The sequence below is a fragment of the Dryobates pubescens genome, chromosome Z (genome assembly GCF_014839835.1).
Source record: "Dryobates pubescens isolate bDryPub1 chromosome Z, bDryPub1.pri, whole genome shotgun sequence".
NCBI lineage: Eukaryota > Metazoa > Chordata > Aves > Piciformes > Picidae > Dryobates > Dryobates pubescens.
The window spans coordinates 110,017,871-110,032,657 of record NC_071657.1 but is presented as its reverse complement, the minus strand read 5'-3'; the positions used below and the strand labels follow the sequence as shown (position 1 = coordinate 110,032,657).

At 37.7% G+C, this 14,787-nt stretch overlaps 1 protein-coding gene across 2 annotated transcripts in view; it reads left to right on the top strand.

Moving 5' to 3' along the window:
* Positions 1-14,787, top strand: part of CACNA2D1 (calcium voltage-gated channel auxiliary subunit alpha2delta 1) — a 361,672-nt gene that overhangs the window by 342,281 nt on the left and 4,604 nt on the right. For both annotated transcript variants that reach the window (XM_054179081.1, XM_054179082.1), the window contains 4 exons: positions 3,201-3,256; positions 3,404-3,533; positions 5,045-5,157; positions 8,133-8,215. In XM_054179081.1, coding sequence (XP_054035056.1) covers positions 3,201-3,256; positions 3,404-3,533; positions 5,045-5,157; positions 8,133-8,215 — 382 coding nt within the window. The remainder of the gene's footprint in view (positions 1-3,200; positions 3,257-3,403; positions 3,534-5,044; positions 5,158-8,132; positions 8,216-14,787) is intronic.

The window sequence follows — 14,787 nt, the reverse complement described above, 5'->3', positions numbered from 1 at the left end:
TATGTCCAAACTAGAATTAGTCATTGAGTTGAAACTGTTAGTAGGTTTTTTTTCCTTCCATAAAGTCACTCTGAACTCTTTGTTTCTGCTGTTTCTCATGGCGAAAATTCAAACTCTTTGGAAAATTCAGTGTTCTTTCAGCAGCTGAATTCAAAGCTACTTTTGCCAAGTTTTGTGATTGTGTGTTCTGGCTCTACAAAAGCAGCTTCAGGAAGCAGGGTTGGTATTGTGTCCAGTTCAGGGCCCCTCAGTTCCAGAAGGACCTCAGGGAACTGCTTGAATGAGTCCAGCACAGAGCCACAAAGTTGATGAAGGGAGTGGAACATCCCTTATGAGGAAAGGCGGAGCGAGCTGCGTCTCTTTATCTTGGAGAAGAGGAGCCTGAGGGGTGACCTCATTCAAGTTTACAAAGATGTGAAAGGCAGTGTTGGGAGGATGAAGGCAAGTTTTGTTCAGTGATGTCCGGTGATAGGACAAGAGGCATTGGGTGCAAGCTGGAGCAGAGAAGGTTCCATGTGAACAGAAGGGAAAAATTTTTCACTGAAGATGACAGAGCCCTGGAACAGGATACCCAGAGGGCTTGTGGAGTCTCCTTCGCTGGAGACATTCAAACCCTGCCTGGATACGTTTCTGTATGACCTACTCTAGGTGATCCTGCTCTGGCAGGAGGATTGGACTGGATGAGCTGTCAAGGTCCCTTCCAACCCCTAACATTCTGTGATTCTGTGACTAATAGCCTAAGTCTGATTGACAGATGTGAAGACTCAGATGAAATCATGCCATTCAGAATTACTGATCACTTGGTTCCCTATTTCAGCATATTGCCCTTTCATTTTTCTAGCAAGAAGTCTTACAATAATTTTTTGCTTTTCATTGAAGTATTTTATGAAAACACATGAATCATAGAATATCAAAATTACAGAATACTTTGGGATGAAAGGAAGGGCTTTTGAAAGGTCATCTAGTCCAACTTCCCCAGCAAAGAGCAGGAACATCTTTTGGCAATCTTATAGCACAATTGAGTTACAGGTTCTAATGATAATTAGCTGGTTCTTTGAACTACTTTAAGGCAATAAATATATATAAAAAAACCCCAACCATTTTTAGATAATTCTACAGTCATTTTATTAGCATTTTCTATAGCTGAGGGGAAAAGTTACCATATTTGAACTGTTGTGGAGTTTTGGGATGGACCTGCCTTGATTTTGATTTTGGTTAGTGTTTCATTTTACAAAAGTCACAGAAATAATTTTACCTATTTAACAGTCATGTAGGTAGACACCCCTATCAGCTACTTCCTCCAGCACCACATTGGGATGAGTAATTGGAATTTAGATACTTTTTCATAGGTGTAAACTGCACCCTTGGAAACTGTTCCATTTCCTAGAGGTTCATGGTGCTTACTTTTCTGTAATAATTATCTAACTGGAATAAATTACCTACTTTATGAAGCTAAGAGTTAAAATATATAGCAGCTGAACAAACATCTAGTAATTTTCTCATGGATACTACTATGAGGATTGTATGTTGGCTTTTACTGTTGGTTACGTTTTGTTAACAACAGCAAAACTCTCAGTTTTCTTGGAGAATAGCAAACTTCAAAAACTGGAGATGGGCAAAAGTCCAGAAAAGAAACTTGAGTTCCTCTCAAACAGAGAAACTTTAGTTTATCAGTGTTCAAATCAGTCTTCATGGTCTGGACTCAATTTAGACCTGAAGTTTAGTTTGTGTGATGTTTAGCTTGAAAGCACCACATGAAAGTACTTTCTATGGAATCTAGGTCAGAAGCAGACAGAGAAGTCCATTAAGCAAGCAGGGGGATAACCAGAAATAGATTCAGTGAGGCACCTGGCAAAAGCAAAAGCAAATGCAGGGAAATAAGAGAAACCAGGTTGTTAAGGAAAACTATTCTGTTTCAGGCAACAGTGAGGGATGAAGGTGTGAGTGGTAATTTAGAAAAAATTACATGGGGTACATTAGCATTTAGTCAGGAGAGTAGTATGTAGCATTCCTCCTTCATGCTCTTTTAACTCAGAAGACTTTACAGTTTTCCCAGACTCCTTTTCTTTCACTCAGTTCCCTGTAAGGTCTGTGGTAAGCCCTTACAAATGATGCATCTCTTCTGTTAGCAAATTGCATCACTGTTGAATGGCATCAAGTCTCTTCTCAACTATGTTAGCTGATGTGCTGTCTAGCTGATGATTTAAGGCACGAGGCTGTGGCTGTGTAGCCAGAGGTCTTAAAACAATGCCTCCAGTGGCAAGGTGGCAGGCAGATTCAGTCTCTTCAAACATGGATCATGCTGAATAAGGAGAAATGGGGAAAATGTTCCGAGATGCATTAATCTGTACAGTCATTCCTGTCTTCAGAACAGCTGTTAGAATAGAATGATCTGAGGAGCAATCATGTCATATTTGTAAGTAGAACCAAATCTAAAGCATGACAGCAGGAAACTACGGCTTAGGAAGGTTCAAGCAGAAACAGTCAAGGAATATAACTGGTGTAGTTCCAAACAGAGTTAAGGAATATAAGTATTGTAGTTCCTAATTTTGTACGTTGGTAAAGAAGAAGGGAACTCTGTATGAGGCAAGCTGGTACTTGCATCTAGTATATAAAATAGGAAAGGTGAAGAAAAAAACTATAAAATAAATGGGGCTCTTTAAGCCTAAGTGTTTTGGCAGGGTCTAGGAGAAATATATATGCCCTTACAAGCAGAAACAGACTGCTACAGTAATGATCTTTATAATATAGTTGCAATATTCCAGTGGTCTTCTCCTTCTCAGCAATCTAAGGAACCTTAATCAGTGAGAAGTTCAGGAGCATTTGTGTTCAAATGGAGTTCTGGTTGGTTTTAGTATTAGAGGAGCACAAATGTGCTTCTTCCAGCTCCCACAGAGGTGTATGATGAAGACATGGATGGTACAATAACATTTCTATTATCTGAGTTATGGGCACAAATGATAGCAAATCTCAACAGCAGAATAAAGACTAATGTGAAAGAAGACCTGGGAGAAATATTGAAAAGAAAACCAGAATCAAACTGTTAAGTTTAAATAAATACGGCTTTAATAGCTGGCAAAAGCATCATAAACTGTGAAGATTTTCTTAATAACTAGTGTTTCAGTAGTTTTTTAAGATCCATTAAAATACAAAGAAGACAAAGAGCCTTTAACAAATACCTATTGTCTTTCTGTGTTCAGGTCTATCTTACAGCAGCTGTTTTTGAGCTTGACATTTCCACGATTCCTTGAAGCAGGTAAGTCAAGAGAATGTTAAAAAGTCAACTTTGAGTGAAGTAGAAGGTAAGAATCTAGGCTGGGGCCCATATTTGGTTATCCTCATTGCATCTGTGACTTTAAAATGCCATTGTTGAGTTATTTCTGTTATTTCTTTTTTCTGTCAGCTGATATGGAAGAAGATGATTTTGGTGCCGCCCTGCCTAAAACAAGCTGTATCACTGAGCAAACTCAGTACTTCTTTGAAAACGATGATAAATCCTTTGGTGGGATTGTAGACTGTATAAACTGTTCCAGGTAACATTTCTTCAATATAGATAACTCTGGTATATTAACATATTTCACAAAAGATAATGACACTATTTTAACAACAAAATGTATCTTTTGAATTAATTACACCGAACTTACATTAGTGAATATATAGGCAGCAAAATGATAAATTGAGCTCTATGTTTAGAATTAATTTTAATTAGAATCATGTTTTGAAATTAGAGAAGAGGAGATTTAGGTTGGATGTTAGGAACAAGTTTTTTACCATGAAGGTAGTGGAACGCTGGAACAGGTTGCCCAGGAAGGTAACAGCCACCATCCATGGAGGTATTCCAGGTGAGGCTTGAGAGGGCTTTAAGAAACCTGTTCTAATGGAGGATGTCCCTGCTGACCGCAGGGGGGTTGGACTAGATGACCTTTGGAGGTCCCTTCCAACCCAAACCATTCTATGAGTCAATGATACTGTTCTGTGGTGGTTTGGAATTTCCCACTACATTAACTAAAACACGGCTCGTTCAGTCAGGAAGTAAGTGGAAGCTGTATTTACAAAGCAAAATTACAATGGAATTAAATAAGTATGTACAAATATACACTATTTATAGTATCATACAGGTATTTACAGTCAGAAAACAGCACAGAAAACTCCCTGGTCTAAACAACAAGGGAAAGCTACCCCACTCCCCCCAAAAACCCCACTTTTTCCCCTTCCCCCTATAATGGAAGAAAGAAAAGGAGCCATTAGAAGGAATGTTAGTCTTATCTGCAAGGTCAGTTTGCAGCAATAAGATTCTCCCCAGCTGAGCAGAGCAACCAAAGAAGAAGGAAAAGAATGAAGTGGAATGTGAGAGATTGCTAGGGTACATCTCGCACATCTGGCCAATGAAATTCGTTTAGAATAATCTTTTGTTTTCCTTTTTACACCCAACTGTGAATTGTTTATATTTCTCCACTTTTCTGCTTGAAATCTGCAGCTGACTTTTACAGGCATAACCTTAAACTGCCACACATTCAATTATTTCCATGTCGAAAATGACCCTGCTAACTTAAAGGCCTTTTGTGTAATTGCATGTACCTAAAAATACAACAGATTCACATCCAGTACACAACATGCATACTCTAAGCCTCTTTCTCTTTTCACAGACAACTTTATGTGTTGGGGTTTTGTTTGCTTGTTTGTATTGTAGTTGGGGTTTTTCTCAGTGTTCTCAGGGGAAGAACTGATGCTGAACTGATTTTATTTCTCACTACAGCTACCGTAGCAGTACAGAACTGGCTATTAAGTTGATTAAAGTCATATTATGCTCTTTTCTATTTTTTCCTCTAATAAGTCTAGTTGAAAGGGAGAGCCATAGCAATGTCAAAAAGATTACAAAAATTGTTATAAATGTTTCTTGCTGTTCCTTAATGGAAATGGTAAACAGTAGCATGCAGAGTGAATCTGTGAAGTTGGATTACTATTATTCCAGTACTGTGTGTCCTTCTTTAATATGGATTTCTCTGCTTCATTTAAACATAGGTTTTTCTTGGCTTTTTTACAGACTTTATCATGCAGAGAAGATTTCAAACACCAATCTAGTATTCATTATTAGTGACAGCCAACTGCTGTGCCGCTCCTGTGACCCAAAGCCACTGATGCAAGCAGAGAAGCCGGGTATCCTTTAAAAAAGCACATTATGTGGTAGCGTGGATTGATTTTTGGCTCTGATACACAGGAATATATAGTGAAAAAAAATGGCCTGTTTATGTATATACTAGTAGCATGATTACCACTGGAGTACTTGAAGCAGCAAATATTTGTGGATGATAGCACAAATCATCTGAGGCGGCAGCCTTGTGGTAGAGAGGAAAGATGCTGTTTGTGAGGATCTAAACAGAAATGGGCTCACATAAACCTAATGAAGTCTCCAAAAGGCAGATGCGAAGTCTTGGATCCAGGACAGAATAATGACATGCAGCTGGGCAGGCTGGGAGCAGAGTGACTAGAAACAGCCTTGAAGAAATGACTTGGGAATCAGGATGGACAAGAAGTTGAACATCAGTTGGCACTATACTGTGCAGTAAAGATGGACAGTCACATCCTGGGGTATGGTACTAAGAGTGTAGTCAGCAGGTTGGAAGAACTGATCTATTCCATCTTTTCAGCACTGATGAGACTATGTCTGGAATGCTATGTTTGTGGCTCCTCAGTGCCACAGTGACATACTAGAGGAAATCCAGTGATGGGCCACCAAGGTGGTTAGCATCTGGAGCACAAGACAGACAAGAGGACCCTCAGAGTCTTGGGTTTGTTTAGCCTTTAGAATGACAAAGGCATGTCAGTCCAAAGAAATATCAAATAGGCCAACACTAAGGTAAGAGTGTTTGGTTATGAAAGGTTAGGATGCTGCACAGATGATTACAACACTGAGGTAAGGTGATGGAAGCACTTCAGTGTGTGCTCAGTGACAACGAGAACTGACTACTTGTGGAAACTGCTTTAACCATCAAAGATTAGAGTTTATAAATCTGCTAGCATAGATTTTCTTCAGGGCTGGATGGAGTCACAGGTTACATACATACTAAGCAGAGTTCTTGCAATGTATGCATTAAAATAAAAAGCATGTGAAAAGTGGTTGTAATTTACAACCACCTTCATGCCAATCTCTATCTTTAGCCTGTTCACTCCAATAGATACCTGTAGCTGACAATGGTGTAAATACATAAAACCAATGTACACATATTCTAGGGCAGCTGTAGAGACTTGAGAATAAACATGCTAGAGAATAAATAAAATCTTAATTTGAATTCTTATCACAGAATGTGGAAAACAATTAGTAATATCTTTGTTCACATCAGGAAGTTGGTTAGGACAGCCTCTCCCACCCCTGAAAGAAAATCAGATGATGGTAGAGATGACTGTTTCTTTGGCACAAGCAATGTGTACATTACTACATTAATAAAACTGGAATTTCCTCTATGCTTGGGCTGAAAAGGAAGTTGCATTGGGGTGGAAGCAATACCTGTGCCATCACAAGACTATGTAAACACAGCCTAATTGGCTCCAGTACATGATAGTTTGAATAACTGTTGCCACTGCCTGAATTTATAGACAATGTGGCAATTTATGGAGTCACTATAGAAAACGACACGTTTGGTGGGAAATGGACACATCACTTGAATTTCTCCGAGGGGCCTAAATCTTCTAGAAAGTTGTAAATGACCTAAAATGGCAGCCAGAGCATATGGATGGGCTTATAATGAACTATTTTATTTGTGTTCCAACTATGCAGTACTAAGCCATTCCCTCTTTCCTATAACTAAGGGACATTGTGAAATGCAGATGTAGCATATCGCACAAGCAGCCAAAATGACCTTTGGGTGCTATTCAGATGGTTATAATAAGACTCTGCTTCCTCCTGGCTGGTACAGCTTTGTTTGTGCACATGACCTTTTGGAATATTTCTACATTTTGACTTCCCTTTCAGCTGGGTCCTGGCAGAAGAAAGAGGAGGTGAGTCTGATAACATCTGAATAAAGACAGATGTAGGTTCTCCTCTTGCCTTCTGTTGGGCTCCTTCAGTCATTGCAGTGAAGCTGCTGCAGCACTCTGTAGGAGTGCATGATTAGGAATGCTTCAAGTCTAAGTTAGAGCTACTAAGACAAAGTTTTTCTGCTCAATTATTTAAAAACAGTCTAGCATAGCTTTAATGTGTGTGCTGCCATCAGTGAAATAAAAGAAACAACATACTGAGTGTTACTATAAGCAGGTTCAACAGAAGATGGTTTTACAGTTTACCAAGTGTCTTTCAAGTATGCTGCAATGACTCATGTCCTTTGTTAGCCTGTCACAAATGTGAAGTATAAATATCAGCAATCAGAGAATTCAGAGCTGTAAGCTAAAGCATTGCCTCATGTTTACAGTTAGCTAAAAGCATCTCACTGCTCCCATTTGTATCCTTCTGCTCTGCTGTTAGCCCAGACAGCATTTTCTCTGTCTCCACACTGATAAACTAACGAGATCTGATTAAGTTTTCCATCATTTATTATCAAATCCTGCAGCAGGATGAACTTTCTTGTGATATGTGGGGCAGTATAGGTGTACACAATGAAAACTAGCAGCTCTTACAGGCCTTCACTGCAATTTTCATCCTGTATTTAGTGTCACTATTCCAAGCAGGCTTCCTTGTTTTTACTGTGTATCTTCATTTTAGCAGAATAACTTGGTGGTGACATACCCTATAACCATTCAGCACCACTGAAAGTTTACTACTATATCAAATATTTTCTTAATATTTATGCAATAGTAACAAAAGCAATACAGAAAATATTTTTTAAACATCAGCTTTTACTTTGATTTTTTTTTTTGCAGTTTTGTAAGTGCTGGTTCTAAAGCATCACGTGGGATGTTTATTTACTTGATTAAAGCAATGGTTAAAAAATAGGAATATTTGATTATGGTTTATGTGGAGGGTTTGGTTGGATTGGTTTTCTTTTATTTAAAAAAGGAACTGTCACTATTGATATGTGTTTCAGTACCATCTGAGTTAACATAAAATATCTATTTTCCTACAAAAATAAACCTAGAATGCTTATTCTGATAATGTATGGTGCATAAAAACCAGTCAAACTCCTTAACCAGAGAAACAGATGAAGGACCAAATCCCTGCGAAATGGTTAAACAGCCTAGATACAGAAAGGGTCCTGATGTCTGTTTTGATGAAGCCAAACAGGTAAAATTGAACTTGTAAGACTTTAGGACTATCTTTAAAATCAATTGTAGAGCTGATTTAGAAGAGCACTGAAAACTACGTTTAACTATAGCTTTGACGCCTGGTAACCTATGTATCATTAAACATACTGTTCACTCTAGATCATAGCCACTCAAGTATCTCATGATTAACATAAAAATAACAGCTGCTTTCTTATCTGCCTTTCCTGTAATCATTGCACTTTCACACATGATTCCAACTAAAAAAAATGAATAAATCAGTGAGCATAAATCTGACAGTCTGAAACGGTACTATGAAATTCTATAGCTGGTTTAGTATTTTTGTAGTAGTGTTTCCAGATATTAATTAATGAACTATAAAAATCAAGCAAAATTGCAAGTAATTAATTAAATTATTCAAAATATTATATCTGGTTTAGGATGTTGTTCCTCTTAGAAATTCTGAAAACACATGTTAACCTTAGGTCATGTTCTTAACGGGTATGAAACTGCACTGTTTTGTTGCAGTCAGGAAAGCTATACTATTTAGTACTCCCTATATTGTATACATTACAGTTCTGAAGGAGAAAAAATTATAACTGTGCCATAGATTTTACTTTTCAAAATTCTGTATGAAAGCGAATATGCTGAATTCTAATTGTTCAGAATAAATTCCAAGACAAAAAGTACTGAACAGGGAAGTACCTGCCCTAATGAAATGCATTTGTAATATGTCATCCAGTTTCTGCAAAGGATTGTCCAAAAGTAGTACAGTTAGTTGGCTGGAACTGCTGTATACCAAGTTTTATTCATTATATTCTCTGCTTTTCTCTAATGAGGCACTAACTTGTCAGAAGCATTATAAAAATCCAGACAGTTGGTATTCATGCATCTTTCTAGTAACTAAATTTCATTTTGAAAAGGAAATTGTCTTACTGGCCAGCAACGGTTAAACAAAGTTAAAAAAAAAACATCCCAAACCTGTTTGGCTAGTGTAAATATTCCAGCTCCTCCTGATGTGATTGTGTGTGAAAGTACAAGTCTTGCTCACTAGCTTGATGTGCTAATCAGTGTGTAAGTCATGTGTTTTGTAAGAGCAAATTGTTTTGGTTAAGCTTATTTGCAAAAGTTGCTGTGAATCTCTCGCTCTTGGGTAGATGCTTTCACATTAACTCTGCTAACTGCCAGCAATCTGCATGATATCTCATCTTGTATGTCTTTTTTTCTGTGTTTTCTTTCCTTTCCTCTACTTGCTACTTTGCCTGTTATTAATAGGATCAGCCTATATGCACAACGAGTCGTGCCTCTGCCATGACGTCTGCTCCTATCTTCATTTTTCTGCAAGTTTTCATGTGGTGTGGATGGTCAGTTACTTTCTCTAATTTTTTGTTTTGTTCTTGGCTTAAAAAAATAGCAGACTTTTTTTTACTTACTAAGCATAGAAAACAAACAGAATCAAGCAAGTCCCAAAAGCAGCAATCTGGAGCAAATTACTATTGCAATATTGAGGAAAATTAAATATGAAAAACCTCTGTCTGGAGCCTTATAAATCACAGTTACAGAACATGAGAGCCTCTCGCCTAGCAAATACAAAGGCACAGGAACCTGTTGGGTTTATATGGTTGGCTCTTAGAGACTACACATGTGCCAACTGAATCAAAGTCATCCCTTTCAAAACATTTTTCCCTTGTCCCTGTTAAAATGAAATAGAAGAAGGAAGTTTTCTGCACAGAGACAAACAAATGTACAAAGTACCTAACATAGGCAGACCTGTGAAAATAAAGCTGGACTTAGAGATAGCAGAGATGAGTGTTCTGGGTAAGAGAAGGTGTTGCAGTTGAGAAGAGTAAGTAATTTTCACAGTATCAAAGTATCACCAAGGCTGGAAGAGACCTCAAAGATCAAGTTTCACTGCATTCCAATTAATATAAATGTTAATTGTGATAGTAGTATGCATCAATTTGGTTAAACTATGTACAATCATATTTTAACTTTTTTTTGAAACTTAAAAAATAATTGCCTAATTATAGCAGAATTTGCCTTTTTTTTTTTCTTCCAATGAAGTACATAGATACATGAAGTCCTGCATCTTGATGTAGCATTATAATGAAAGCCTTAGCTTTTTAGGCTGTGATGCATTTACTGGTGTGAAAGTGTGCACTTCCCTGCTAGTATTCCTGAACTAAGAGGCATAAAATTAATGACTTTGTACACTGGGTTTCTTGTCAATATTATTACAAAGAAAACCACTAGAGGGAGATACTAACACAGCTATCTAAGTAAAGCCAACCGAGAGGCAGGGAGAAAAGGAGAAAATTTTTCATAGTGTAGTAAAATATTGAAAATTGCAATAGTCATCCTCTCAATAATTTCTATTCTCTTTCTACTTAAAAAAAAAAAAAAAGTTCAATTAATATCACTCAAACAACAATGAGAAAAGCTTAATAGTTCTGTTCAACAGCTGTGTTTGAGTAATTTAAAAATTCCCTATCCTGTATTTAAGTGATCTAATTTCTAGCAAACTTAGGAACTTACACAGGAATTGGAAGGTTAGAAGGAAGGCTGGAAGGAAGGTTGAAAGTCCCTTCCCCCAAGTTAGTGGTATTTCACATTAAAATCTAGAAGATTGACATCTTGTGTTTACTGCTCATGGAATTTACTTTGTAAGTAACCTTATTTTGGTTAAAAAGCCATTGTTCAAGATACAGAAAGCAGCAGAGAACCACCTTGAGCTGACTTCTTTACATCAAAAAATGGTCTTTCTGATCAAGAAGGCAGATGAATGTATTGGGAAACCCACAAAATATAGTTTTAGTTGATAGACTTTTGGCTGCAGAAACTTAGAGAAGTAATTTTGTTTCTAATAACTTTGTGATTTTGGAAATCAGGTCTCAGTGGGCATTACTCTGTGCCATTTTACTAAAACCACTGAAGTCAACACAGATAGGAACCAGCTGATTAGGTTGAATAACAGCAGCTGTTTGAGATTTTTTTTCATCAAGGCTACCAAAAATAGTCTTTATCACTGACTTGGTTTTACTTTGCATGGGCATGCTGGCTGGTTGTTATGTCTGACATTGAAGACAAGAACTCTACAAGCTTTCAGCCCTTTCTGGGAACCTCCTATTTCCATCAGCTTGCAGTGATGTCAGAGGGAGATTTGAGGGTGACTTGCAGCCCAGACCACTGTATAAATCTTGATGAGATGGGTTGTACCCTTGTTCTCTGTGTGGGTAGCTTCAACATCTTTGTGTGGTAGTCCAGACAAAGGAGGGTAATACAAAACTTATGGAAGACCACACACTGGAACTTGAAATGACTCCTGAGTGAAAGCAAAGGTGTTCTCCATGCCATATGATGAATTCAAAATACATGCTTACAACAAGTACAACTTTGTAGGAGCCAGTCGATATTAAAAGCAAGATCAGAAGCTTGTTTTGTCTCTTTTATAGTCAGTGCAGCACAATGGGTTCTGATACAAGATTTCAAGACCAAATTTTAGTACATTATATAGTCAAAGTGTACTTGTAAAGGAGTAACAAGAATGTTTATAGACTTAGACATGCATATGCGTACATCTGTGTATATTTCCATAAGTCTCCTTAAAAAGTTTGAACTGACATTGCCTTCAAGGAAATGTTCATATATGGCAATAAATCTGTGGGTTTGATACTAACAATGAATGGGTTTGTAAAGCCATTCATTTCCATACTGCAAATGCTGAATAATTTTCACTGTGTGATGGTGTAAAATAACCTCCTCTGGAGTTAATCATTGTAAGGCATGACATGACGAAGATGACCTTGGGATTTGATGCTTCTCTAGCTTAGGCATGCAAGGAAATTTGACACATGACTTATTAGTGCAAGAAATTTCTGATGCACTTCTGATTCAGTGAAACTGGCTAAAGAGGACTACTTCCAATTCCATTTCCAATTCTTTCTCTCTTCAAGCAGAGAGTGCAGAATATTATTTTGAGGACAACAAAGAGATGGCATCCCCAACTGATCTACTGTTTATTCAGGCTTTCTGTATAGCTAATGTAGTAATGACTAATATCATCAGCTGGAGAACTTAGTCAAACTGCTTAAAACTGGTTCAATGTATAATTGCACTGCCAGATGTAAAGTTAAGATAAAATATTTCTATGTCATTTGCTATAAGAAATTTTATAAGAAATCTCAAAATACTGTTTACAGGAAAAATTTGACAAGTTTTCTTAAAGGTCAGCAATAGGGGAAGTGTTTTGAAGACCATTCCAAACTGGTATTTTGCTCAATGTGGTACCAAATTAATGATGAGCTTCCACTAATTTCCATAAAATTGATGTGTTTCTTTTCTTTTCTTATTTTTTACAGATGAAATTAGCATGTAATCAAACTTTGTTGTTGTTGTTTGGTTGGTTGGTTTTGTTTTTGATTTGGGTAGCATTTCTTGGTTAAACAACAGTTAAAGCACAAAGAGAATTACAAAGTGCAATGCTGGAGAAGAAAAATTAATTTAGATAGGATTTACTGTACCTTTTTTTTGCCACTGCTATTTTTGTCTTGGCTTAGGACTCAAGAGAGTAACTGATTCCAGAAAGAATATTTAGAAATTCTTCTTGGCAGAACTGCTGGATTACCACTGTAAATTGGTCTACAAACCTCAGAAATTCAAAGTGACTTTGATCAATATGAGGTTAAAATCTCACCAACCTTGAAATATTCATATAAAGCTTGCATACTTTTCTCTAGTACAGTTTAGTTCTGTCATTCATAATAAGAAGATGCTTCTCCTGCAGGAGGCTTCCAAGATAATTCTTCAATGTTGTGTAGTTGTCAGGCCTTTAAAAACTGCTTTGTGTACTCTTAGGAAGAAAGTAAAACACATTAAATTAGATTTTTTCCAATCCACTAGGACTATTATATAGTATAACTCTTGAAAGTAAAAGCAGTGCCCATAAAGTTATGTAGCTTAAAAAGAATCTCAAAAAAAAAAAAAAAAATAGAAACAGGCAACAGAACATAGTATTTTTTTTCATGCACATATAGTGGGAGGATTAATTAATGCACATGGTTTACCAAATATTTATTCCAATGAAGGAGTGACGTGAAAGCTGAGTACTGTGTAGTTCTGTATGTGAAGGCCTATCTACTCTGTAGTCACACTGGATGTCATTTTCATCATAATGATATTTTCTCTTATCTATATAAACAGTTTTGTTTAAGGCCATCGATGTATTTCTTAATTGCTCTCCAGACATCTTCCCTCTATTGTAAAATTTTAAACCTTGTGCTGTACTTTCAGACTATTTCATAGAATTATAGAGTCATAGAATGGTTTAGGTTGGAGTGGACCTGGATCCAAAGGTCATCTAGTCCTACCCCCCTGCAGTCAGCAGGAACATCCTTCACTAGATCAGGTCACTCAGAGCCTTGTCAAGCCTGACCTTGAAGATATCCAGGGATGGGGCCTCAAATACCTCCCTGGGCAATCTGTTTCAGTGTTCCCCCACCCTCATGGTAAAGAGCTTGTTCCTAACATCCAATCTAAATCTCCTCTAATTTAAAACTACTGCCCCTTGTCCTATCACTACAAGCCTTTGGAAATAGTCCCTCTGCAGCCTTCTTGTAGGCTCCCTTCAGGTACTGGAAGACCATTATTAGGTCTCCCCAGAGCTGAACATTTAGGTTTTCTCCTGGCTAAACAACCCCAGCTCCCTCAGCCTGTCCTCATAGCAGAGGTGTTCCAGCCCTCTGGTCATTTTCATGGCCCTCCTCTGCACCTGCTCCATCAGGTCCATGTCCTTCCTGTGTTGAGGGCTCCAGAGCTGGATTCAGTACTCCAGGTGAGGTCTCACCAGAGCAGAATAAAGTGGCAAAATCATCTCTTTTGACCTGCTGGCCATGCTTCTTTTGATGCTGCCCCGGATGCCATTTGCCATCTGGGCTGTAAGCACACACCATTGGCTTAAGTCCATCTTCTCATCCAGCAACACCCCCAAGTCCTTTTCTGCAGAGCTGCTCTCAATCTCTTCATCCCACAGCTTGGATCGATGTACAGGATTGCCCCAACCTAAATGCAGGTCCTTACACCTCTTAAATACCAAGAGGTAACACTGAGTACTGTTCATGGAAACCATATGAGAAGAAGTCTTTACTGATAATTCTGTCTCTGATGATTGTGAGGAAGAAACAACAGGGCTGTTTCTAGGTGGTTTGAATAGAAATAAGGCTACATGACAGACACAATGCAGTTGCAAAACATGACAGAGCCAAACTAAATAAACTAGAAAGTTCAGCGCATCTTCAAATATTAGCATCACACTACAAATCTGGTTCAAGAGAGTTCACTTATGATTTACTTGTGGACCAGAAACCTTAGGAATTTTGAACTTGGTCGAGTGCAATCAACTGGGAGGAAAAAAAAAAAGAGTCCAAGGCAAAATTATAGAACTGAATTACATAGCTAACAGAACACAGAGACGTGTCTGGAAATGGCTACTGTTGATAAAGGACACTGATGTGAGCTATTTGCTTTAGCACAGAATGCATATATTTTTCTTACCTTTTTTTTTTTTTTTTTTTTTTTCCTGAAGAACTTGAATGCTAG